Here is a 27573-nt window from a genome sequence, read left to right as displayed (position 1 = left end):
ACATCTCAGCATCCCCGAAAAGATTCAGTCCATTATCACATTGCAGTTTGTGGGAGCGTGCTGTGCACACGTCGGCTGCTGTATTTCCCCCACAAAAGTGACCACATTTCAAAAGTAGTTTGGCGACAGTCCTATAATATCGCCACTTAACTTTTTTTTTTAAAAAAGGGCTCAGATGTGAGAATTTCAATTAACACAGCACTGATGGCGTTTTGATGGGTTGGAGAATCCCACACTCCCGTTATCCTGTGGGTGGGGTGAAATAGTTGCTCCCAGTTTTAATTCCTGAATGACCTTTGTTCTCAATTGCGCCCACCAGGGAAAAGTGAGTTCCTCTGAATGGACTCCATCAAATCCTTTGTATCACTTTTTTAAAAAAAACACCTCAATTAGATCACCCCTCAACCTTGCAGGCTTAGTTTATAAAACCTGCCCTTATAATCCCTTTAACTGATTTCACTGTTCAAAGCCAAAACTAGGCCCCTGATGCAGAAGTCAGGAGACAAAAAGCTTTTAACCACAGAATCTCCAAGTATCCCTGGGCCAACCTCACGCAACAATTAACAGAAACATGGTCTGCACAGAATAAATGGGGGTCATTGTGGAATGCGGTGGCTAAAACGCCAGTTTCCAAAAAAAATATCCTGGGATTCTTTGTAACTTTAAAGTATTCATTCGCTATAAAGTAACCGGAGGTGTGGCAGCAGTTTGTGGGAGCGTGCTGTAAATGCTGTAAAAGGAGCACCGAGTGTTCGCTTCAGAGGTTTAAATGTTGCACACGTTTACATCACCCTGTAAACTGTTTCATTAAAATTTCTTTCTTGGGCTTTTTTAAGTGTGCGTAAAATAATCTTTATAAAACCGCACTCGGTTGCAAACCGACCTGTTCCCCTTTTATAACTTAATAATGCAAAAAGTAGAACGCACATTAAACAATGCACCTCTCTGAGAATCACTTGGCCATTATCGAATGCAACTTTCCAAGCCGAACCGCCTCCCCCCACCCACCCCAGCGCTGCTGCACTTACCGCTGGGGCCCTGGAGAAACGAGCTTTGAGCCTTCTTAGAAAAGCAGCCCACCTCTCGAAGACGATAGAAAGATGATTTTCGAGGGGAAAAGGGCGTGGGGTGGCACCCAAACTTCAGAACTTTCCTGCAAACTTTGATCAGACACTCATAGCTTCTTTCTCTCTCTCTCTCTCCCCAGCCTCCCCCCTCCGCAAGCTGCTCGCTCTATCGCTCTCCGAATGCCGTCTTTGCAAGCCAGCACTTGTCCCAGTCTGTGAACACTCGGCAAATTTATTCAGCTTTATTCCCCACCCACTGGGAGGCATCCAGTCTCAGTCCCAGAGGAACTGATTGTGAAACAAAGCTGATGATCAATTTCAACTCCTCCCCCTTCACCACCACCAACCACCCCCCCCCCCCCACCCCCGCCAGCTGAAACGTACAAAGCAAGCAGTGAAATCAACCTACAACCCCCTCCCTCCCCATTCACCCAAAACCATCTTTGCAACAACTCACACCCCTCTAAAACACAATTTTGTTCGTGCGTGAAACGCCAAGCCTCATGTTTGAGCGACGCGAGTTCTGGCAAATTAGGAAGCGGGATTTCTCTCTCCTTTTCAAAAGGAAAGCTGAATTCATTACGAGATTCCCTTCACATCAGGTTTCAGAGAGGGAGGGCTTTGAGGAGAGTGGCTTGTAAGATGATCTGTCCCAGGGCTAGTTAGACACTTCCTGCTCTTAATTCTCTCGCGGTTCATTCAACTGCACAGATCGTTTGCAATGGAACCTCTATTGTTCCAGTGCAAAGCTGATCAGGTTTAATCGGTTTTGTGCGGGGCTTTTTTTTGCTCCGAAAGGGGAATTGTTTTTTTTTGAAAAATATGCTTTATTCTTAAAATATCTGAAATAACATTACAAAATATTTCTAAATGGCCATCACAAAAAGCGCAATCAGATTCAACTTTTACACATGGATCAGGAGGCGCTTCACTGAATATTATGATAAAAGCAGAATACTGCCAATGCTGGAAATCCAAAAGTTTTTGTGTCAATGAATATTATAATCATTTCAATATGGTTATTACAGACAGTCAGACAGTGCAATGGTGTTGGAATTATCAACATACATCATGTTGCACTCTGAGGTGCTTCAATACAATTATAATACAATTAGTATTCAATGCACACATTCATTGTGATTCATACAGCCCGAGGGGTCTATACCTTTCCCAGCCTCTCGGTGCACTATGGCAGAAAGGTATTAGACAGCAACCTTTCCCCATTGCGCCTTTGTGGCGGCTGCCCCAAGCTTTAGTGCGTCCCTCAGCACATAGTCCTGGACCTTGGAATGTGTCAGTCCGCAACACTCGGTCGGCGACAACTCTATGCATTGGGAGACCAGCAAGTTTTGGGCAGACCAAAGAGCATCTTTCACTGAGTCGATGATCCTCCAGCTGCAGTTGATGTTTGTCTCGGTGTGTGTCCCTGGGAACAGCCCATAGAGCACAGAGTCCTGTGTCACCGCGCTGCTCGGGATGAACCTCGACAGAAACCACTGCATCTCTCTCCAGACCTTCTTTGCAACAGCACATTCCACAAGGAGGTGAACAACGGTCTCTTCCCCACCACAGCCACCTCGAGGGCAACGTGCAGAGGGGGTGAGACTCCTGGCATGTAGGAAGGATCTGATGGGGTGGGCCTTTCTCACCACCAGCCAAGCTACATCTTTGTGCTTGATGGAAAGTTCTGGCAATGAGGCATTCTGCCAAATGACTTTGACGGTCTGCTCGGGGAGCCATCCCACAGGATCCACCATCTCCTTTTCCCTCAGGGCCTCTAAAACATTACATGCCGACCACTGCCTGATGGACTTGTGGTCAAAGGTGTTTCTCTCCATAAACTTTTCCACGAGGGATAGGTGGTACGACACGGTCCAACTACTTGGAGCGTTCCATGGCAGCATGGCCAGACCCATCCTTCGCAACACCGGGGTCAGGTAGAACCTCAGCACGTAGTGACACTTGGCGTTTGCATACCAAGGGTCTATGCATAGCTTGTTGCAAAGGGGAATTGTTTTTAACTGCAGCAGGCAAAATTGGCTTATCATAGAATCTTACGGCAACCAAGAAGACCATTCAGCCCATCCTGTTTGTGGCACTTCTTTGCCTTATTTGTTCTACTCCCCCTTTGTCCTAACATTTTCCCCCTGTGTAATCTAATTCCCTTTTGAAAGTTACTCTTGAATCGATTTTTTGCAAATTCTTTCATGGGATGTGGGCATCACTGGTAAGGCCAGCATTTGTTGCCCATCCCTAATTGCCCTTGCTAGGCCATTTTAGAGGGCAATTAAGGGTAAACCACATTGCTATGGATCTGCAGTTGCATGTAGGACAGTAGATTTTCCTTCTACCCAAGGGTATTAGTGAGCCAGATGGGTTTTTATAACAATCATCTATTACTGAGACTTGTTTTTCAATTCCACAACTATTAATTAATTAAATTTTATTAACTAATTTCAAACTTCACCAGCTGCCATGGTAAGATTTGAACCCACATCTCTAGCATATAAGCCTGGGCTCTCTGAATTACCAGTTCAGTGACATTACTGCTAAACTACTGTCTCCTCCTAATGTTTCAGTCACCCTTTTAGGCAACACATTCCAGTTCACAATATCTCATTGCATTAAAAAAACCCTTCATTTTCTCTCCTTGTTATTTTGACAGTTACCTTAAATCCCTGTTCTCTGGTTACTGACCCTCTTGCCAGTGGAAATGGTTTCTCTCTCAATCAAAATCCCTAAGTATTTTGAAAATCTCCATTAAATCTGAGGTGAATCTCTGTTAAACTTTAGGTGAATGCTATAGATCTATTAAAGGGAAAGCTAGAAGAATACAAAGCTAGGAATAGGAGGTTATGCTGATGTAGTTAGATGAAATAAAGTGACAGGATGGTCATGTGGAGCAAAAGTACTGACATTGACCAAAACAAAAACAGAAACAGAAATACCTGGAAAGGTATTTCTGTTTCTGTTTTTGTTCTGGATTTCCAGCATTGCAGTTTTTTGCTTTTTGCTTTTATCACTGACATAGACCAGTTGGATTGAATAGTCTGATTCTGTGCAATAAATTCAATTTAATTCTCTGTAAAAGAAAATGACTGCCTTAAATTATAGGCTGAAAGGGAGACCCATTGAAAAACTGGGTCTATGATTCTCTGTTGAATTGCCCAGTGTAATAACTAGGAGCTGGCAATTGGCAACGAACAGGCAGTAGTAAAAACACGTAATAAATGGGGACTAGGTGGAACATCCTGACCTTTTCCCACAATACCCAGATTAAGAAGAGCTGAGTGTTTTGGAAATGAATGGAACAAATGTGTCTACCTACACCAAAGGACTGCTGATAGTTTCAGCACAACTCACTCTTTGTATTTACCTCTACACTAACAGTCCTTCTTAATGCTTATTTGTCCCTATCCTACAGTAGGAGAATATAAGAACAAGAGGGGGGCATTCAGTCTCTTGAGCCCACTCCGCCATTCAATTAGATCATGGCTGATCTGTATCTCAATTTCCTTTACCTGTCTATGTTCCATATCCCTTGATACCCAACAAAAATCTATCGACCTCCATCTTGAAAATTTTAATTGATCCCCAGCATCTACAGCCTTTATGTGGAAAGAGTTCCAGATTTCCACAATCCTTTGTGTGGAAAAGTGCTTCCTGGTTTCACTCCTCTATAGCCTAGTTCTCATTTTAAGATTGTTCTGCATTCTCCCCATCAGAGGAAACAGTTTCTTTGTATCTGCTGTAGCAGATATTTTAATAATTTTAAAAACCTGTTAGGTCAGTCACAACTTCCTAAACATCAGGGGGTACAGTGCAAATTTGTGCAGCCTGTCCGCTTATTTAACTCTTTTTATCCCCAGTATCACTCTGGTGAATTTGTGCTACACGTCTTTGGAGGCTGATATATTCTTCCTGTGATATAGTGCCCAAAACCGAACACAATTACTCCAGATGCGATCTGAACAAGACTTTGTATAAATAAAGCATCACTCCCTCACTTTTTGATTCCAGCACCACTGAGCTAAAGGCCAACATCCCATTAGCCCTTTTTGATTTTTATTCAGTGAGGGGAATGGATGAAAGACAGGTAAATGGAGCTGAGGTGCAGATTGGCCATGATCTAATTAAGTAGCAGGATAGGTTCCAGGGATTGAATGGCCTCCTCCTGTTCCTATTTTCCCACATCTCTGTTGCTGTATCGGGGGAAATATGGCAGATTGATTGGTTACATTTTGTGAACCATCTTCCTTAACCAGTTGCCATGTTTGCAGAACCATATTTAAACAGCCTTTGGTCTGCTGAGTATGGAGTTGAATGCAGAGTGTACCTGGAGGAGGAGATTTGTGTGGTTCCATGTTCGCTTTGCTAAATTATTGGCATCCTCACCTCTGAGTTAGAAAGTTGTGGGTTCAAACTCCACTCCAGCACTGAGGGAATGCTGCATTGCCAGAGGTGCTGCCTTCTGGGTGTGAAGCCCAGTCTACCTGTTCAGGTAGACAAAACACTCCCACCGCACAAATAAAAAGGGACAGGTGGGGATTCTTTTGGTATACTGACTAACATTCCTCTCACCACAATTATAGATTGTTATTCACCTTAATAGCCCTTTGGGGAACCTTGCTGTGTGCAAATTATTTACCTACCTTTGAGAGCGACTACACTTCAAACTGATTTTCTGAAGAGCTTTGTGGTGTTCTCAGGATATCCTTAGGATGCTACATAAATGCATCTTTTCTTTCCCACGATATCAAAGCCCCGTAAAAGATTTAAGAGAGCAAGTGTAACTCATTCATGAAACTCACCCTTGCAATGAGTTTCCCCCAGCTGACTCAAACAAACATCATTAATCTTATGAATAAAAGGCCAGTTTCCAATACAAATAGAAAGTCTAATCTGAATTTCCGTTGTACCTGGTTCAGTGTATTCTTTGAATTGGCCCTGGCACATTGCCAAGTCTGCTAGCTCTCCCGGAGCAGAGGCACAGTTTCAACCGAGACTTGCAGTTGAGTGTATGGAACATTCTTTATCGGACAAAGGAATTGAATCTTGGTTAGACCTTATCTAGTTTACCATGTGCACTTCTGGTCACCATATTATTAAAAGGATACAGAGGTGCTGGAGAAGGTGCAGAGAAGATTTACAAGGATAATATCAGAAATGTGTGGCTACGCAGATCAGGAAAGGATTGACAGGCTGGGTCTCTTCTCTCTTGAAAAAAAAGGCTGAGGGTTGACCTGATAGAGGTCTACAAAATTATGAAAGTTTTGATAGTGTGTATACAGAGAGAATGTTTTCACTTGTGGGGAAAAACATAATTAGAGGCCATCAATACAAGATAGTCACCAAAAATCTAATAGTGAATTCAGGAGGAACTTCTTTACCCAGAGAGTGGTGAGAATGTGGAGTTCGCTGCCACAGGGAGTGGTTGAGGTGAACAGTATAGATGCGATGAAAGAGAAGCTAGACAAGCAAATGAGGGAAAAGAGAATAGAGGGTTCCGGTGATAGATTTAGATGAGAAAAGATGGGAGGAGGCTCAAGTAGAGCTGAAAGATCAGCATGGACTGGTTGGGCCAAATGGTCTTTTTCCTTGCCATGTATTCTATGTAAACCTATGTTGGTAAGTCAGTCCATTAATGGAAGAAAGGCAAAAGGTCTCATCTTAACTACATAGCTGTGTAACGTGCAACTTAAAATTTATTTTCTTATTTATTTACAAAAAGTTTTTATCATAGTTTCTAAAACAGAGTTTTTAAAATGCCATTTAAGTTTACAAAAATGAATAATTAGAAATTAAAATACTGGAAAAACTTCACACACAACATATATGTTCTCACCTTACAGTATTGTATATTCAACTTCTAAAACTACTACTGAAACAACTTGCATTTATATAGCACCTTTAACACATTAAAACATCCCAAGGTGCTTCAAAGAGTATTATTAGACAAAATTTGACATTGAGCACATAAGGAGATACTAGGACAGGTGACTAAATGGTTGGTCAAAGAGGTAGATATTAAATAGTGTTCTAAAGGAGGAGAGAGTTAGCGAAGGTGAGTTGGAAAGAATATGAGGGGGAATTGCTGAGTTTAGGATTCTGGCAGCTGAAGGCGCGGCCACCAAGAGTGGAGCAATTGAAATCGGGGATGCACAGGAGGCCAGAATTGGAGGGATGCAGATTTCTCAGTGGGTTGTGGGTCTGGAGAAGGTTACAGAGATAGGGAAGGGTGAGGCTATGGAAGGATTTGAACGAAAGGGTTGAGAATTTTGAAAATAAGCTGTTGCTGCATCAGGAGCCAATGTGGGTCAATGAGAGCAGGGGAGATTGGCGAATGGAACTTGGGGTGAGTTAGGGAATGATCAGCAGAATTTTGGCTGAGCTCAAGTTTATGGGGGGTGGAAAGTGGGAGGCTGGCCACTGCTTCTACAGCATTGCCTTTCCTAACCCTCCTCCCAATTGGTACCTCCCTTTTGTGAAGGAAATGCAAGATATGTTTCTAACTCAATTGCCTGTTACAACTGGACCTCAACATTGCTGAAAAAAACAAAAAAACTGCGGATGCTGGAAATCCAAAACAAAAACAGAATTACCTGGAAAAACTCAGCAGGTCTGGCAGCATCGGCGGAGAAGAAAAGAGTTGACGTTTCGAGTCCTCATGACCCTTCGACAGAACTTGGAAGGTTGCTGAGCTTGGAAGGTGAATTGGGGTGGAGCTGGCACTGCTTTTGTGTGCTCATTGTGACTCCGTTGGTAGCCTCTGAGTCAGAATGTTGTGTTCTCAAGTCCAGGACTTGAGCACAAAATCAAGTCTGACATTCCAGGGCAGTACTGAAGAGGGGGTGAGGGGGTGGGGGTAGGGGGGCTGGGTGCAGCCTTTCTGTTGTGATGTTAAATCAATGCTCTGTTTGCTCTCTCAGGTGGATGCAAAAGATCCCTTGGTACTATTTTGAAGAAGAACAGGGGAGTACTCCTGGTATCCCGGCCAATATTTATCACTCAATCAAAGTCACAGAAATAAAAACAGATGATCTGGTCATTATCACATTGCTGCTTGTGGGAGTTTGCAAATTGGCTGCCATGTTTTCCATATTATAACAGTGACTACATGTCAAAAGCGCTTCATTGACTGAAAAGTGCTTTTGGATGTCTGGTGGTTGTGATAGGCACTACAGAAATGCATGTCTTTCTTTCTCCTGATCACTAATGTGGAGTTGGGTGCAGGGCAGTGATTGGGGGCTGGGACCCTGACAGATTTTTCCCTCCCCTAGATCAGAGTTGCTGTGACTACTGGTTGTACCACCTAACAGCGGGGTGAGGCAGTTGTGTTGTAAGGGGTAACGTTTGTATTTCTTTTTGTTTGTATCCAGTGTTTAAACAGTTTTTACCCTTAAAGAGATCATCCCCATTTATGGATGAGTAACAAATTTCAGTTCACTCCCAAACTGGGGCCCTCCACTGAGGCAGGGAGGGCTGTCAGATGAGAGTCTTAATGAGGTAACTAATCCAAGTAATTGCTGTTTTATTTGCAATCTTGGGTTATTTCTCTGTTTTAATGAGTGTGCTGCGCTTTGATAGTTAGCTGTCATTGCAGATTGACTGGATGCATCTGTTGTGATCCAAGCTCCAACAATCTCGCATTCATTTGAGATAAAGAGATGCCATGCTAACACAGATGTACTTTGTTCAGAACAAGAGTGAAGCAATGATCCTTCCTATATTTAGAGGTGGGGGTGGAGTCTTTGAATTTGAGCATTGCTGAAGAAAGAGATTTTTTGTCAAAGCTTTTCGTCCTGCAGTCAACAGGAGAATGTTGTTCCCTTTGCATTCGGTATTCTTGTGAATTGTCCTGATGAGTGCAAGATGAAAAACTTCGACCTTTCTCTTTTTTCAGCAATACTCAAGTTCTGTACTACCAAATGACGGTCTATGAATTTATTTAAATGCACATTATTTATCCTTTGAGCAGCTGCTTTATCCCTTGCAGTTTCTCTTCTCTCAAAGGTGTTGATTCTAGCTGGGGAATTGGCTTGGTACCACGGGGCAGCCACTTTAGATGAACAAACCTTGATAGTTATCGGCCAGCTATTCGACTGTGAAAGCAGCATCACAGCTGAACCCAATGATCTCACCCAATGAGGTGGATTCATTGAATAACAAATAGGAGGGTGGGGGGGGGCGAGGCACTCTGGGTGATTTTAACTTTACCTAACCTATCCTGTGTTGTCAGAATGTCCAGCTGGTGTGTGAGAATCTGCCTTCTTTATATTGGGGTGTGTGTGTATTGGTGTGAGTTTGGTGTTGCTGCATGCTTCGGTTGGCCTATTTCAGACACAGGTTTTTAAAATAAACTCCCTCCCTCAAAGACTCATCTAACGCACAATCCCAGAGGCTCAGTCGATTGACTTGAGAAGGTGAGGAAAGTGGAGAAAAGGTATCACAATCGCAACACAAAAACATCAAAATAAAGCTTCTACTATGTCTTCTGTTCTCTGCTCTGTCAAAGCTTTCCAAATGTTTTTTTTAAAAGTGCAGTTTCTCAGTAGGAATGACTCTCTTCCACCCCCTGCCGCTCACAGGAGTTTCATAAAGTACATCAGATCTTTGACGTTGGTGCCACTTAGTGACAACTTTCATTAACTGCAATTTCACTACTTCAAGGAAATGTGATGTGGGAGATACTATAAGAAAAGACTTGCAATTTCATGACCACAGCATATCCCAAAGCACTTTACAGCCAATTAAGTATTTTTGAAGTGTGGTACACTGTTGTAATGTAGGAAATGCAGCAGCCAATTTGCACACAGCAAGCTCCCACAAATAGCAAAGTGATAATGATCAGATAATCTGTTTTATTGTAATGTCAATCGAGGGTTAAATGTTCACCAGGAATTACTCCCCTGCTATTCCTTGAAATAGAACCATGGGATCTTTTGCATCCACCTGAGTGGACAGACAGGCCCTCAGTTTAAATATCTCATCTGAAAGATGACCTGTCTGATGCTGCACTGGAATGTCAGCCTAGATTTAAGTGGTCCTGGAGGGGGTCCCTGAACCAACAATGTTCTTAGTCAGAGGTATGAGTGATAATAACTGAGCCGCAGCTGACACTTAGGGGATGTAAAATGTTCTAGGGCTTTGGAGAAACCCAATAAAACAATGTTTAAGTGGTTTGCAGACATGATACAGACATTGAATAAATGATTGCATTTCTTAAATGCCCTTCCTTTCTACTTTGCCTGTGCCTCACCTGAAGGTATCCTTGGTGGGATATGATTATCAGGGATCATTTAGTGACTTTTCCAAATGGACACCTGAGGCACCTGCAAACTAATGGGAACATTGAGGCAATCTTTATTGGTGGCTCCTGAGACTCCATGGTGTAAACCAACACAGCTCACAAAGTCACCTTGGTGCCATCAGTGAGTGTCAGCAGGTTCTTCAATTCTGGGAGGGCATGAGTCCTGTTCCCGGTCCATGTCTGCCCATGTTTCTGCTGTTGGAGTAAGAATGAGAGGATGTTTCCTCTCCGGGTCCCAGGCTAAGTTGTTGTGGTCTGGAATGTGCTGCCTGAAAGGGTGGCGGAGGCAGACTCAATCATAACTTTCTAACAGGAATTAGATTAATACTTGAAATGACAATACTTGTCAGCCTATGGGGAAAGCGGGCAGGGGGGATGGGAGTGGACTAATTGGATCATTCCTTCAAAGAGCCTGCACACACATGATGGCCTCCATCTGTATTGTATGATTCGATGAACTGACAGTGTCCTCAACCCTAGCTCAGATTTTCCCAGTCAGTCAGGTTCCCTTCAAACTAGGTGTTGGAGTTGAGCTTCCCTTATGATGCAGCCATAACACACAGCGGAATATGATAAAAAGAGTTAAGTTTATCACAGAATGTTAATGGCACAGAAGGAGGCCATTCGGTCCATCATGTTTGCATCAGCTCTCCAAATGAGCATTATGACCTCGTGCCATTACCCTGCTTTTTCCCCGTACCCCTGCACATTGTTTCTATTCAAAAATCACCTAATGCCCTCTTCAATTCCTTGATTGAACCTGCCTCCACCACACTTCCAGACAGTGCATGCCAGACCTGAACTACTCGTTGTGTGAAAATGTTTTTTCTCATGTCACATTTGCTTCTTTAGCAAACCACTTTAAATCTGTGCTCTCTCATTCTTGATCCTTTTATGAGCGAGAACAGCTTCTCCCGATCTACTCTGTCCAGCCCCCTCATCATCTTGAAATTCTCTATCAAATCTCCTCTTAACCTTCTTCTCTCCAAGAACCTTCCCAACCTCTCCAGTCTATCTTCATATCTGAAGTTTCTCATCCCTGGAATCATTCTTGTAAACTTCTTTTGCAGTCTCTCCAATGTGTTCACATCCTTCCTATAATGTGGCACCCAGAACTGTACATAATACTCCAGCTGAAGTCTAATGAATTTGTTACATACCTTCAGCATAATTATCCTGCTCTTGTACTCTATGTCCCCTATTAATAAAGCCCAGGATACTATATGCTTTATTAACTGCTCTCTCCACCTGTCCTGCCACCTTCAAAGATCTATGCATATACACACCCAAGTCTTTCTGCTCCTGCACCCCCTGCAAAATTTCATCCCTTATTTTATATTGTCCATGTTCTTCCTATCAAAATGCATCACTCCCAAGTTTTGTATCACCCGCAAACTTTGAAATTGCCCCCTGAACATCAAGATCTAGACCATTTATATAAATCAGGAAAAGCAAGGGTTCCAAAATTTATGTTCCAAGTAACACAATTCATAGAATCATAATGCACTCAAGAAGGCCATTCAGCCCATTATGCCAATGCTGCCTCTTTGGTAGAGCGATCCAATTAATCCCATTCCATCTGCTCTTTGCTCCTATATATCTACACATTCTTCCTTTACAAAACAGTGAAGGAAGATGGGGAGTAAGTTTCTGGCGAGCTGCCTATAAAATTTCTAATGTGCCATTACCTCACTGCTGGTCTGTTTTGGAAAGTCTAAGTTTGTGTAGATACCTGGCTGTGTTCACAAGGCAGTAATCTCATAGGGTGGTGGCTTTTAGACATAATAAACAACAATTTGAAAGCTCAAGGAGTTTTTTTATAACTGCCTTTACTTGAAGGTAAAATTACATCCTTATGATGAGTCCCATGCATCTGTTGATTTTATAAAGGTGTATGTAATGTGCTGGTTAAACAGTGTATCATCCTGGCTTTTGTTTAAATGCCCCTGTAAAATATCCATCTTAAAATAACTAGATAATTGAGTTTTTTATAATTAATCCTTCTGGTTTTTCAAATTTACTCCATCACTCCTTTGCACCTTTTTGTTCATCCATCCTAATATCTCTTACTTTGTCTGATTTATGCTCCTGTGAAACACCTTGAGACATTTTACTACGCTGAAGGTGCTATAGAAATGCAAATTGTTGCTGGATCAACCAGTCAGTCTCAAAGTTGGGAAAATATAAATTGTTGCTGTATTTTTCAGAGCCTTCTCTGCCAAATATCAATTAGAATCCCTCCTGGATTGGTCAACACTACTCACTGTTGCACATGTTCAACATGTTTGGTTCAACATCCAAACTCCCCCCTTCACCTCTCCAGCTCTGAGCTCCAGATCATGGCCCTGGTTACAGAGATTGTGGTTAAGTATACTAATTTTCTAAGAACTCATCCTCAGGACATAGGCATCGCTGCTGAGGCTGGCATTTATTGTCCATCCCTTGTTTGATACAATAAAGTGGCTTACTATTTCACTTCAGGGGTCAGTTAAGGGTCAAACCAACATTGGTTGGAACAGGAATCGCGTATAAGTCCAAACAGGTAGGATGGTAACACCCATCCCTAAAGAACATCAGTGAACTAGTTAGGTTTTTACGATAATCTGACAGCAAGATGGTCACTTTTACAGACAGTGTTTTGGTGGGCTTTGAACTCATGTTCTCTGGCCCAGGAGTAGCCACTACACTACTGTAGCCATGTATTCACTTATCTATGCCCGTAGAATCTCAATAAGCTCTCCCTTGACATTTCTTTGTCAAGCCTTTTTGTTCAAGGATGAACAAGGCTTTCCTTCAGTCAGGATATATATTCCCGTGGCAACGTGTTAACACAATTGCATCATGTTTGGAACTAAAGCCACCACAAAATGAAAGTTCCATGAAGAAGGTGCCTCTTTAAATCCTGCATAACAAACTCTCGGGGCCTCTTGGTGAAACAGTAACAAAGGATAAATACAAAGAGGCGGTCTTTTCTCTTTTCAGGCGCCGCCTATACCAAGTGTTTTCTGCTTTTAATTTCAACCGTGTAACATTATTCACAGCTTATATTTAGAGGTGATGCTCAGTTATTAACCTGTAGGTCTGCTTTCATATTCTGCGGCCAGTTCTTAACGTTCTGAGTCTCCCGCAGAAATACCAATAGCAACTTCCCACAGTTAACAAATAAACAAAGCAAGCCTTGCCTTTCTATAGCACCTTTCACAACTCAGGACATCCCTAACATGCCTAAGTGCTTTGTAGCCAACGAGCCAATGAAGTGCTTTTCAAAGTGTAAAGTCACTGTTACACAGTAGGAAACTGGGCAGCCAATTTACGCACAGCAAGCTCCCACAAACAGCAATGCAATAACAATCAGATAATCATGTTAGTTGAAGGATAAATATTAGCCAGAACCCTGGCGAACTCCCGCTTTTCTATGAAACAGTGGCATCAGTCTTTTTACTTCCATCCGAGACAGCTGATGGAGCCATCTGAAAGGTGGCACCTCAGTCAGTGCAGCACTCCCTCATTACTGATTTGGGAGTGTCAGTCTAGATTATGTGGTCAAGTCTCTGGAGACAGACTCAAACCCACAACTTTCTGACTCAGAGTCGAGAATGCCACTCACTGAGCTACAGCCAGCAAAGCTTAAAATAAAATACAAGTCACCCTGAGTAATTTACTTGCTGTCTGCTGTCCAAGATCTGGACATCTGGAACCAATAACATTGAGCAATATAAAAACAGCTAATAACAGGTGTGTTTCTCACCCTCTCCCAAGTTAAAATTATTTCAGTTAACTGTACCGTCAATTTAAATGAACTGATAATTCACATTTGTGAAATTTCACTTTCCTGAAATTCAGTTGATTACATAATTCAAATTTTCACAGTACAAATTAGACAATTTGTTCTACAGTCTGGTGATAATTCAATGAAAATTGAGGACACAAATCTTTATAATCATCATTGAAAAATCGCAAACAAGAGGGAAAAGCAAAACTTGAAATGTGTTTTTATTGAAAGGATTGCATATGGGTTTTTAAAAAAACATTTTGAAACTTTTTACACCGTAGGTTAAATTTCTGACCATCAGTTATCATTTTCCACATTTGTTGAACAATTAGTGTTAGCCTTGGTGCTGTGCTCCAATAACATTTTCTGCACTTCTGTGATGGTAACTTTGTTAGTCTAAGGACACTTGACAGAAGTGAGGGTCCCTGGGAGACTGTTCCCTTACGCAGAAAAAACGAGTGATAACACAAACAAGGCTCTGCTGGTTTAATTAAAATACATATGCCTAGAAATTAACGCTGTGCTTTAACTTAACATTTGAAATAGTGAATGCTGGGTTAAGTTTGTGTGGTTTAATGAAGTAAATTTTCTGCACCTGCAAAAAATGCTTCAGTTTTTAATTTTACCCAATATTTATCATTGCTCTTCTTCCGAAAGGGGTGACTCACGTTGGGATGGCCTCCAGTGGCCATTCTCTGCAAATCTCCTGAGATCGGAACATTGAAACAGATGTTTCCCTGAGCCCTATCTCTGCCTTTCCCAAAGTGGGTGCACACATATATTTCCAGTGGAAGTGCTGGTCTAGAGTGGGTCGCTGAATGATTGTTCTACTCTCTGGCCCAGGGTGTATTGGTCCCATCTGTAGAGCCCCCATCTCAGGGGCTGAGGTTGGGCACAGAGCAGAGGTCATGTTCTAGACCTCCCTGGCCCGTACTGATGCAACGTCTAAGCCACTAGGTCACGAGAAAAGTTTGTGACCTACATTTTATTCCCAAAGGCAGGTAAGTGGTCCAAAGGAAACTCCCTCAACACAGCTCTGAGTAAATACAAAATGGGGAGTGGGAACAGATAGTCCTTTTGGAGAACCAGCATAGGCACAATGGGCCTAATGGCTTGCTTTTAAGCTGTAAGATTCTATGGCACAGGATTCGGGGGAGGGGGCTGGGACAGGATATTCATAAACTGGGTCCAAAATGGAGGTATCTTTGAGTTTGGCAGAAAGGAAGTGAAAGTGTCTTGTCAGTGTCAGGCTGGATAAGCCGGTTGATGACAGTCTTGGGAGCAGAGCCAGGGTTTCATCAGAATAAAGTCTTAACGCTCTTGCTCGCCACTGTATTGGCTGAGACCCAGCAGTGGGAGGAGGTGATAAAGCTGTCTGCGGCTTCACTCAGCGGAGATGCCTCTTCCTCCAAAAAAAATCAATGGCCTCCCGAGCACGTCAATAAAATGGATCAGATATTGCGTGAAACCACCATGTGGTGCCAGATTAACCAGGTCAAAATCATGCCCCTCTCCTGTCACAGGTCCTTGGCGCTGCAGGACATTTGGTAGAGACCAATCACCGAGGAAACCATCCCCATTAGTCCCACCAGCCACTCGGGAAACTTCCCTGCCCACAAGAAGCCTGGTGGCATCCAATGGATGGCATTTGCCAGGTCAGCCAGGCAGCTGATGATGTTGAGAATTTCCGCTCGCATCCGAATTTGGTATCCCCGCCTGCTCATATTATTCGATTCTCTAGGGGGTGACATTTAAAAAAAAACACGTTATTAACACAATATCTGCCGATATATGTAAACACATACAGCACAGAAACAGGCCATTTCGCTCAACTGCTCCCTGCTGGTGCTTATGCCCAAACAAATCCCCTTTCACCCAGCTCTTTATATAACCTTGTCAGCATATCCTTCTATTTCTTTCTCCCTCATGTGTTTATCTAGCATCCCATTAAATGCAGCTATGTTATTCCTCTCAACTACTCCATGTGGTAGCAATTTCCACATTCTTACCACTACCCGGAAAAATAAGTTTCTTCTGAATTCATTGGGTTTATTAGTGACTATCTTATATTTAGCTCAGCATCCATAGCCTTATGCAGGGGGTTGGTGGGCGGGGGCAGCGATGGTGAGTATTCCAGGCGTTTACCACCCTTTGTGTGAAAGGGTACCAAGACGTAAAAAGCACATGGATTGTGTACATCTCCCCACTGAGTGAGACAAACACCTGGCTTCCAATTGGTGCCAAACTACAGAATGCTGATGAAATTTGTAATCGTACTTGCCAGTAGAGCTTTGCCTTAGCACAGCCCAGTATGTTTTTACACTGTCTGATTTACAGTGCCTGTGGGCCCCAATAATTGGCTGGAATTCACTGAAAGTGGCTGCAAACACACAGACAAGTTAGTATTTATGGAGTTCTTTGTGGAATGTTGTGGCAGGGCACCATGGAATGTAGGATTATTGTTCCCAAGTTTCCAAACTGGCATCAGAGGGAATTGCTAATCAGACGTCAGGCACTTCCTTGCAATGGGGTAAGGACAAAAATAATTCTATGTGCATTCCTCAAAAGAGAATGACAATCATAAAAATCTCTTCAGATTACTAAATTACCTCTTTGCATTTCTCCCTTTCCTGAATAAGTATGAACGATCTGGGGGAACTATCCCCTCTCATATAATCCTGGACAGGTTATAAGAAAAGCTTGGTGTCAGGTGATTCTCCGTCTAACCTTGCACCTCTAACCTCTCTCTCCCCAGTGCAACCTTTTTTTGCATTTCCCAAAACTACGGAGATTGCTCTGGTCATTGACCTTTCCTCTCATGTTCTTTCCTAGACCCTGACTGTCCCACCCTTCTGCAGCTCCGCCTTTCCTCTCTATCACCACTGTCTTGGAAGTTCAGAGGTATTGCACCATGTCCTACTCTGAGTCAGGGGTTTCAAATTCCCCACCTCCCTCAAATGTTCTCCTTCTCCTATCAGCTACAGGCTTCAGAACAGGTCACATGACCCCCTTCATTTTACTTTACTTTAAAGACACAGCCCCAAAAACATAACAATCTTATAAACCTCATAATTGTAACACTGTAAATCAGCTACACCTCCCTATTAGAGCTGCACTTCTTTGCAACATTCAATATAATTAACCATGTTTTTCACCGTACTCTGTTTTGAGGTAAGTTTTATTCTGGCTTCCCTTCAGTTTCTTCTTCAGCAGCTGCACAACTCTGAAGGATCTGTTAGCATTAAGAAGGGGGAAACAAACAAATTATTTCCACTTGTGTGTTAACTGACTAGATATTTATCAAACCCTAAAGATTAAAAAATAGAATCCATTCCCCTCCCTCCCCACAACGGTTTCCCTGTTCCTTAACTTTCATTACTAAACAATACATTTCTTTAATTCATTCACAGGATGTGATCGACATTGGCAAGGTCCGTTTTTATTGCTAATCCCAAATTGCCCTCGAGAGGGATGAGATGACCCCCTTCTTAACGAATGAGTGGCTTGTTAGGCCATGTCAGAGAGCAGTGTAGAGTCAATCACATTGCTGTAGTCTGGAGTCACATATAGGCCAAACCGTGTAAGGATGGCAGATTTCCTTCCTTAAAGGATAATAGCGATCCAGATGGATTTTTTACAACAATCTGGCAGTTTCACGGGAACCATTATTAATACCACCTTTTTATTCCAGATTTATTTAAAATCAACTGAATTTCAGATCCTCAGCTGCTGTGGTGAGATTTGAACTTGTGACTCCGGATCATTAACCCAGGCTTCCAGTCCAGTGACACATAACATTCCCAATCATAAGTGATGACTGGCTATCCAACCAGGAATAGCATCACAACCTAGTCTAAGCCAACCCAGCAGGGATTGAGAACTGTGCAACATTCAGGAACTGGAACCCTGGATATATTTTGTCCCTGTCTAAAGAACATAGACACTGCCATTCTGTCAAGATCAGTCACTTGTACTGGGGAATCAGATCTGGCCTAAACTGCTGAGTACATTACCAGGCACTGGCTTTATCCACAGCACCCAGAGGACCCCAAACTTTCAATCTACACACATCGTGGAATCTCGGCCACGGGAAGGATGCCAAGCCACAAATGAAGTTTACTTCCCCCTGTTAATCCACAGGCATCCCAAGACGTTTATACCCACGAATCTCAATGTTGTCAGCTGTGGTTTAGTGCATAGAATCTTGAGTCAACAGGTCGTGGATTCAAGTCCAACTCTAGGGACCTGAACAAAATCCAGGCTGACAGAATGCTGCATTGTCGGAGGTGCATTCTTTACAAGCCCTTAAACCAAGGCTTTGTCTGCACTCTCAACTGGGTGTAAAATGGCATTAAGAAATGCAGAGGAGATTTCCATGGTGTCCTTGCAAGATCATAAGAAATAGGAGCAGGAGAGGGCCATTAGGTCTCCCGAGTCTGCTTCACCAGTCAATAAGATCATAGCTGATCTGATTGTGACCTTACCTCCGCCTTCCTGCATGCCCCATAACCCTCGACTCCCTTGTCAATCAAAAATCCGTTTAACTCAGCCTTGAATATATTCAATGACCCAGCCTCCACTGTTCTCTGGGGAAGAGAATTCCAAAGATGAATGCCCCTCAGAGAAGAAATTGCTCACTCTCACCCAACGACAGATTATCTGGTTATTATCACATTGCTGTTTGTGGGAGCTTACTGGGTTGGGTTTTCACCTGTGTCAGAATGGAATCGTTTTCTCTAATGGCAACAGAAAAAGAGGAAAGAGATAATGTTAACTCAGCGTCACTCACCGCAGAGCTCCCAGTGCCAGCGACAGAGACCACAATGAATTACTGAATGTCCACCACTTGCCCGAGTTGAGGTTGAGGATTTTGTAATCAGCAGCCCAGGCCAGGTGTTCACAGGGGTAATAGAGCTGATCTGCCAGGTTCCCCGTTATAGAAAGCAACCGCACAATAGCATCTTCCTCCTTTGGAGGAAAATAAGAAAACCTAAATTCAACATTACACTTTTAATAGTTATACAATGTATTTTACATCCTTCGGACATCCCATAGCATTTCAGTTAATAGATGACTTTGGAAGTGGAGTCACTGTTGCTGCACTGTCGCAAGTGCTGTCCTTTGGATGAGATAATGTGTCAGCTGTTGCTCAGTTGGTGGCACTTTCATCTGACTCAGAAGGTTGTGTGTTCGAGTCCCACTTCAGGCACTTGAGCACAAAAATCCCCAATGCAATACTGAGGGAGTGCTGCACTGTCAGAAGTGCCTGCCTTTTGGATAAGACATTAAATTGAGGCCCCATCTGCCTTTTCAGGTGGATGTAAAAGATCCCATGGCAAGTATTTTGAAGAAAAGCAGGGGAGCTCTCCCTGGACAATATTTGTCCCTTAACCAACATCACAAAAACAGATTATCTAGTCATTATCACATTGCTGTTTTTGGGATCTTGCTGTGTGAAATTGGCAATCACCTTTCTGACATTATGACAGTAACTACACTTCAGAAATACTTCATTGGATGTAAAGCTCTTTGGGACCCCATGGCACTATTTCAAAGAAGAGCAGGGGAGTTCTCCTGATCAATATTTATCTCTCAAACAACATTGCAAAAACAGATTCAGTGGTCATTGTCATCTGTGGGAGCTTGTTATGCATAAAGTGGTAGTTGCTTTTCCTAAAACACTATTCAGATTGTAAATGTCTGACACTGGCTGCAGCAGTGTTCCGAGCGGCTAGTTAAATGCAAGTCTTCCTTTTCGTGTATGAAAACAATTTGTACACAGCAAGATCCTACAAAAAGCAAACAAAAATGACCAGATAAAGCCGACACTGCTGGCAGTGCAGCACTCCCGCAGCAGTGCAACGGTGATTCAGCCTAGAATTAATGCTCAATTCCCTTTGGCTGGCTACCTGATGACTTGAGCAGAGACAGTTACCAACTGAACCATGCTGACATTTAACACGAGCCTTTGTTTGCCACTGTGTGGATTAGTTGACACAGAGCTGGGCGACACACTATAAACCTGAAAGGGACATCATTAAACATAATGAATCGAGTGGAATAAAAGAAAAAATCAGCCTCAACAGAGTAAAGATCTCCATTTTGTACATTCATGGTCAGAATATTGGCAAATGATCAGAAAGGCCTCATCATAAAATGTTAAGCTGTTTATTCATCACTTTCCTACAGCTCTGCATGGGAATCACCAATGCCCATTGGCCCCGCCCCAATACCCCAGGCCACGCCCAATAAAACATTTGGTCACGCCCTCTCTCCAGAATTCATCCCGTCATCCTACCCCGCCCCCCTTGGCCCCGCCCTTCCCCCCATCCACAGGTTCAAAGCCCCACCCCCTCTCTCATGTGACTGCTCCTGGGCCCACCCTCTTCCTCAGATCCTTCCGATTTCCCCCGGTCTCACGCCTCTGTCTCACTGGCCCCGCCCCAATACCCGCCCCTGGTTCAAAACCCCACCTCTCCTCTCCCGATATCCTGGCCCGGCCCCGCCTCATCCCCCTGGACTCCGCCCCTCTCCCAGTTCCCCCTCTCTCAGACTTCGGCCCCCAGCCCCTTACCGTGCTGCCCAGCCCATAACCCCGCGAGTACAGGTACATGGACAGGTCATCGAAGAGACGCAACGCTGCTCTGCAGTTGCTGAGCTCCTGGGCGATGAGCAGCAGCCGGCGGCCCAGCTCGGGGCGGCCTCCCCCCGGCGTCAGCAGGAGGCCGCCAAGCAGGCGCGAACTGTAGCACACAGATCGCACCAGCCGGTCGCGGCCCCGGTAAGTCTCCAGCGCGTTAGCCACCGCCTCCATTCCTCAAATGAAAGGACTTTAATCCAGTGCCCTCTGATTGACATCGCTGCCAGCCAATTTAAAAACGCTTCGTTCTTGTACCCGCCTACCCGTGTGACGTAAACCAATTGCCTTTGGAATCGGGATGTCAATCACACTGAAGGAGGCGGGCTTTCATTTTCCGCCCCGTCTCACGCACGCATGCGCCAACGGTCAAATGTCTGCCCCCCCCCCCCATTTCTGGTTACTCATTACTCAGTAACGAGGAGGGCGGGGCTTTATTAAAGGGACTTATGTACCTGCCCAAAAAAAAAACCTCAAGGGGGAAATAAAGTCCTGGAGATTCAAAATAAAATAATTCTCCAAGTAGTTAGAAACAACTATTTTTTAAAATAAAATATTCCTGATTATAGGTTTATGCCTGAGATAAAACCTGCCTTTAGTACCAGATATTAACAGTTTTTCCCTAAATTTCATAATTTTAGAAATATAGAAAATTTACATAGGAGGCCATTGGCTCCATCATGTCTCTACAGGCCAAAAAAAAGAGCTATCCAGCCTAATCCCACATTCCAGCTCTTGGTTCAGAGCCCTGTAGGTTACAGCACTTGAAGTGCCTATCCAAGTGTTGAGATGGGAGTTCCTGCCTCTGCCACCCTTTCAGGCAGAGAGTTTGAGAACCCTCTGGATTAAAAATTCCTCCCCTGCTGCCAATTAATCTTTGGTCCCCTTGTCATTGACCTCTCTGCTAATAGATACTTCCTATCCACTCTATCTGGGTCTTTCACAATTTTATACACCTTAATTAGACCTTTCCTCAGCCTCCTGTGTTCCAAAGGATACAACCACACCCTATCCAATCTTTCCTTGTAGCTGTCTATTCCTGGCAACGTCTTCATAAATGTCCGTATCCTCTCTGCGATCACACCCTTCATGTAACCTGCTAAACAGAGCTATACACACTACATTAGCTATGGCCTAACTTTCTGCTCAGCTGTTGCTCAGTTGGTTGTCCTTTCACAGAACCACAGTGCAGAAGAGGCCCTTCAACCCATCAAGTCTGCACTGACTCGTGAGAAACACCTGACCTACCTGCCTAATCCTATTTACCAGCACTTGGCCCATAGCCTTGAATGTTATGATGTGCCCATCCAGGTACTTTTTAAAGGATGTGAGGCAACCCGCCTCCACCACCCTCCCAGGCAGAGCATTCCAGACTGTCACCACCCTCTGGGTAAAAAAGTTTTCCCTCACATCCCCCCTAAACCTCCTGCCCCTCACCTTGAACTTATGCCCCCTTGTGACTGACCCGTCAACTAAGGGGAACAGCTGCTCTCTACCCACCCTGTCCATGCCCCTCTGATGCAGAAGGTCGTGGGTTTGAGGTCCTCACTCCAAAAACTTGAGCGCGAAAATCTAGGCGAACACCTGCAGTGCAGCGCTGAGGGAGTGCTGCATTGTCGGATGTGCTGCCTTTTGGGTCAGATATTAAACCTAGGCCCCATCTGCCTATGCAGGTGAACGTTAAAAATATCACAAGGCTATTTGAAGAGATCTCTTGCTGGACTGGCCAAAATTTATCCCTCAACCAACACCACGAGAAACAATTTATATTTGCATGAACAACAGCTCTTCAAACCTTGGTTGTGAAGAGTTTTGAGATTTCCTGAGAATGTGAAAGGAATATCTGTAAATTTTCTTACGTTTTTGGCATTTCCTCATTTGTAGTGAGATGGGTAAACTGGACAGCCCCCCATAAATTTCTTGCTACATTTTTCCCATCATAGGCTGCACAGCTCTGATTTTCTGATGTGTCATCCGCAGCACACAAAGCTGTTTTTAGGAGGCAATGCCTTTAGTTTTCAAGGAGTTGGAAGCAGTGGCAAACATCAACTAACCCCCACAAATACACTCTCCCACATAGGTCTTCTCAGTAAAGTCATTCAACTCAGCCCTTTCTTCCAGCCGCTGGCCTTGATTGCAGTTTCACATAGAAAGGACACAACTCAACAAATTTTAATTAAACTCACTTTGCAAATGTTTCCTCAACAAACAATAACTTGTCTCTCATAAGCAAAAAGAAACAATATTTTCATTGTGTCTCAAAACACATGACTCACACCCATTTCAGTGCGATCTCTTTCCCCCACCGACAGCAAATTATTGGTAAGTTTGCAGAATGTCTGGCAGCCAGCAATTAAAGCGGGGGACTCTACATGAAAGTTACACATTTCAAGTTTAATTCCAAAAGGGATACAGTAAAATAGGTGCTTTTTGAAGAATATTCTGCTTATATTCTTCCCTCCCTTCTCCAGCAGTCAGCCTCTCCATTACCTCTCCCACATGCAACGCATTCTAGAAAGGATAACGTTGTTTAACCATTAAATAGCGTTCAAAAAGAAAGATGAATCCCCTGCTTTGGAGAGAGAATGCAGACAGCACAGTAAACCATGTAGCTGTGGTGAGGTAGGCCACAGGGTGATGAAACATTTGCAACCTTAACTGTTTTGGATGGGCTTAGAGAAAGTCAGTTGCAGGACCCCAGAATCAGTGAAGACTGAAGATACGGAAGACACCTGACTCTGTTCACAGGGCGCCAATGTTAAATTTATTTAGACACAATTTCAAGTACCCCTAATTGGGTCTTGACTTGTCAGCGGGGGGGCACGGTAGTGGGATGGTACAGGAGATGGGGGTAAATGTACTGGTAGAGTAAGGGGCACTGTGCAGAGGTTGGATGGAGCAGGTCAATGGAAGGTTTACTTTCTGTATAACTCCTGAAAGACTATTTGATGCTGGAAGGTTGAAATGGGTCATGTTCTGCACCTCAGCACTGACATCCTTAACCTTCAGGAGTACAAAACTTACATAAAAGGAAAGTCTGCTCAATTTCTTCTCTCTCCCTCACTGAAGGTGCAGATTCTTGCTGGCATAGTCATCCATGGGCACTCTTTAGTTGGTGCCTAAGTTACCATTCTTCACGTGATGATGGTCCAGATTCTGCTCTCACTCAATGTCCACAGCCACACCCCCACCCACCCCTCCCACGTTGGTCAGTTACTGAACAGCAAATTAGGGGCTGGAACCCTGGCTGATCAATCCCCTCCCTAACCCAGAGACAACTGAAGTGCCACTGCTACCGCCGCCCTGGTCAATAGCAAGCTACCTCAGCAGAAACTGAGCTTGGGGGTGGGACTTGGGATCTTTTAGGCCCATGCGACTCAGCCACCTGTGGGTTTAACCAGCTGAAGCCATGTGGCGCTGGAGCAGAGAGAAAAAAAAAGGCAGAAACAGATGTTGTTTCAGCAGTGGATGATTACTCCAGTAGGGGGCAATGAGTGAGCCTGCTGGGACAGAAACAAAGTTGTCCTGTCCCAGGAGGCTGAATTCCAATAAATACAAGGTCCAAAAAAACATGGAATAAATCCCCATACCAAGCCCACTAAAAAAAGAATAAAGATGCTTTTTACAACCCCAGGTCATTCATTATGCAATTAGCTGCAGTTTCAACTCCATTACTGTGTGCTGTACAACTGAACTAATATTCCATTTTACAAGTAATTTGAACATTTTTGTAGAGATATCTTTGGTTCATTTACTATTGTTATTTTCTTTTAAAAAAAACAGGTTACAAATAGAGCTTTACAATCCAAAATTAACAGAGGCAACAGAGAAGGAATGGAATTTCCCTGCTGACAATGCAGACTGCAACCATAAGAACAGTATTGCTCTAAGGAGTTTGGTGGAGAATTTAACTGAAGGATTAAAAAAGTTTTAATTTTTGTTTGCCCCACCCTATCCCAATTAAACGGGTCCTGTCGCTGAAATGCCAACCGTTGTCAGAGGGAGAAGTGGAGGATCCAAAATTAAGGTTGTGTCAGTCAGTAGTCACATGATTGTACACATGATGTCATTTACAGAATGTGTTGTAAACAAATGGAATAAAAAGTCAGGCAACACATTTTATAAAAACAGTGCTCGGTTTAAAAGGTGCTCAGCTGATGGTTCAGTTGGTAACAAGACTGTCCAGTGCAAGACTGAGCCCAGAGGCTAAATCTGGTTGCGGGTTGACTCTCTGATCTGCGTCGAGTTGATTCTCCTCAGCCATAAGTGTTACATAGTTCCTACAATTGAGGAAAATCCAATGGGTGTTTCCTACTCCTGATTCCTAACCAGTGATTGCATATCAGAGAGCCCATGCGTCTGGACACTTGTGTGAATGAACGAGGGCCAGATCAGAGTCAACCATAATGCCCCATAATCAAATAGCGCTGTTTTGCATCTCATACATTGCGAGTGGGCACTTGGGTGAAAGTACTGAAGGATACCAGGTGTCTGTGGAACTGTACTCCAGTGGGAGTCAGCACCTTTCAAGAGATGGAGCTACTCCAGAGTAACAGAGGCAGGAATGCCAGTGTGCTGGTTGCAACAGCCAAGCTCATGTTGGACAGTCTGGATGGGGGCAGCCTTCATAAGTGAAGAAACTGTCTAAAATGTAGGAGACAACATCTGCTCCCTGCTACCCACTAGAATTAATTGGCTCGGAAGCCAAAAATAAGCCTAAGGGAAAAAAAAAAATCATTGATTAAAAAAAATGTAAGCAGCATACCTGAGAGTTTATGTGGACTCTGAAGGGACAAGGAATTCGCTTCCTTCCCTGGTAGACTCAAGTTGGTGCTAACCCCTGATATAGAATGGAGTTGTAAACCGCAAACACAGGAGGTCTTGCTTCAGCGAAAAATCTACCAAACAATTTGTAATTGGCCAAATGGCTCATTGCTCCCTTCATGCCCAAAAAAGAAAAATTCAAAAGGGAAGGAGGGCAGAATCAATACAAGACATCATTCTGAATCTGAGGGCTGGTGTGGGTGTGTGAGATATCATTCCTTTGTACTCACACATATTCACACCCCATGAGCCTTCTCATTACCCCAAGCAGGATTGGAAACTCTTTCTCTACCAGAGAGAAGCAAACCAACGACAAAAGTGCACTTCCCTCAGATCTACAGAAGGAAGAGACGGAATAGAAAGACTGTTCTCTTCAAGGTACGGAGACTTCAATCACAGAACTCCATGATTTTTTTCCTTGTTTAAATGTGTCAGCAGTAGTCCTAAGCAGCAGCCACACACATTTCTTTGGTTAATTCTACTCCAATTGGAGGTAGAAAAGGCACATTTCTGATTCTTTACGATGGAGGCTTTCCAATATCAACTGTTATTTTTGTGAAAAGTTGACTTTTTTCTTTCTTGATGAGTGAATATTTCAGAGATATATATCCATCCTGCTTCCTTGTAAACTTCATCCGATTATAAACAACATAACTGGAAAGACAAAGGATTAGATTTAAGACGCTGATTTTAAAGATTCATTTTTAGACTGTTTCACCCATTGACTATAAATTAATGGTGAATTTAACTTACAGCTGTCTTAAACTTCAAATTTCAAAGCATACTTTTCTTAAACAGAATCGTTTTTCCACCCACCCCAGAAAGCCAGTTGGTTAAGGTTAGTACTGTAACCCATCTTTACTCAGTCTTATATTTATTTACTGAGTGAAACATTACAAGCATACACCTCCAAACTCAAACAGTCAGTTTCACAACATCTCTTTTTATCTGGTTCAAGCCGACAAATTACCAGATGTATTGACCTCAATTTCCCAATTTGCACCAGTGAGACCTGAACTCAATCTCTGGGTTCTTCATGCTGTGTCATAACCTCAAGGCTACTGCATCTTAACTTCTTAAGTCCAAGGGGAGCGTCTCTTTTTATGTGCTCAAGTAAAACCCCAATTGATACCCTCCACCTGCATGTAATTAAACATAACTGATATACAATTAACACCCTTTCCCCTTCCTCATCCCCTATTATTCCGAACCACATTGATTTTATAATCTTTGGGCGGAATTTAAATCCCTCCCTCATGGCGAGTTTGGTGGTGGCATTTAATTGGACAGGAGGTTAGAGGGTGGAGACTCCACCACCTTGCTGTCTCTGCCCCAATTGAGCCCATGGTGGGAAGGCTCGTGGACGGCCATCCCGGCCTGCCACCAATTCAGGCCTTTAAGTGGGCAAATAATGGCCTCAAAGCACCACTACTGGTATTCACCCAGCAGTGACCGGGGGACTCACCATGTGAGATGCCTACTTACACCATGCACTCTCCTAGACCCTCCTTCCAGCCCCCACCACCCCATCCTCATTTACCCCAGTGCGTCACCTTTCTGCCTGCTTGTCTCTCCTCCCTGCCCCACAATCCCAGCTCCTTCAATGGATTCCTTTTCCCCTTGTGAAGCAGCTTTGGGCGTTTTGCTATGTTAAACCATTAATGACGAGCAGCCGAGAGGATGTGCGGCCTTGTCTCAGGCTGCATCCAATTCCGGTGGATCAGCAGCCAATAAACAAGTAGGGAGCTGCACTCTGGTTTGTGTGTCAGTGAGTGAACTTGATTGGCCCTCGCCATGACGCTCTCTCCATGCTCCTTTGCCTGATGATTTTGAACGATACTGAGACAAAGGTTGGCTGCTGAAGCAAGTGCTGGAGAGCTGCAGGTGCTTTCGTATTACACTACGGGCAAGAGTAGGCATCATCTGGGGCACTGTCAGTGAATGGAACAAACTGGCAAAGAAT

General features: G+C 43.6%; 3 protein-coding genes and 1 long non-coding RNA gene across 4 annotated transcripts in view; 1 reads left to right on the top strand and 3 right to left on the bottom strand.

The window, feature by feature from the left end:
- Positions 1–1375, bottom strand: part of enc3 (ectodermal-neural cortex 3) — a 54166-nt gene extending 52791 nt beyond the window's left edge. The window contains exon 1 of the mRNA XM_041205123.1: positions 1029–1375. The gene's annotated coding sequence lies outside the window, so the exon portion shown is untranslated. The remainder of the gene's footprint in view (positions 1–1028) is intronic.
- Positions 1376–14353: 12978 nt separating this feature from the next.
- pex11g (peroxisomal biogenesis factor 11 gamma) lies at positions 14354–20999 on the bottom strand. The gene is made up of 4 exons (XM_041204597.1): positions 20724–20999; positions 18939–19117; positions 17310–17381; positions 14354–15886 (listed from the first exon to the last, which is right to left on the bottom strand). Exons 1-4 carry the CDS (start codon positions 20961–20963, stop codon positions 15667–15669), a joined length of 711 nt encoding a protein of 236 aa, XP_041060531.1. The 5' UTR covers positions 20964–20999; the 3' UTR covers positions 14354–15666.
- LOC121287084 lies at positions 20793–24903 on the top strand. The gene is made up of 2 exons (XR_005945145.1): positions 20793–20930; positions 24570–24903. It is a non-coding gene; the product is annotated as an uncharacterized LOC121287084 (long non-coding RNA).
- Positions 24406–27573, bottom strand: part of LOC121287082 (beta-1,4-galactosyltransferase 2-like) — a 42062-nt gene continuing 38894 nt past the window's right edge. Inside the window, exon 7 of the mRNA XM_041204596.1 lies at positions 24406–26264. Coding sequence (XP_041060530.1) covers positions 26129–26264 — 136 coding nt within the window. The 3' untranslated portion in view covers positions 24406–26128. The remainder of the gene's footprint in view (positions 26265–27573) is intronic.

Source organism: Carcharodon carcharias, chromosome 14, assembly GCF_017639515.1.
Source record: "Carcharodon carcharias isolate sCarCar2 chromosome 14, sCarCar2.pri, whole genome shotgun sequence".
In the NCBI taxonomy this organism is placed as follows: Eukaryota; Metazoa; Chordata; class Chondrichthyes; order Lamniformes; family Lamnidae; genus Carcharodon; species Carcharodon carcharias.
The sequence above is the reverse complement of the archived record's forward strand: the minus strand, read 5'-3'. Positions and strand labels throughout refer to the sequence as shown.

Coding starts and splice junctions, on each gene's coding strand:
- pex11g (XM_041204597.1), bottom strand. CDS start 20,963: ATGGAGGCGGTGGCTAACGCGCTGGAGACTTACCGGGGCCGCGACCGG. Junction 17,382..18,938: donor CTGGCACTGGGAGCTCTGCG/GTGAGTGACGCT, acceptor TAATGCTAACAG/ATCCTTCAGAGTTGTGCAGC. Junction 15,887..17,309: donor AAAACTTACCTCAAAACAGA/GTACGGTGAAAA, acceptor GTCACCCCCTAG/AGAATCGAATAATATGAGCA.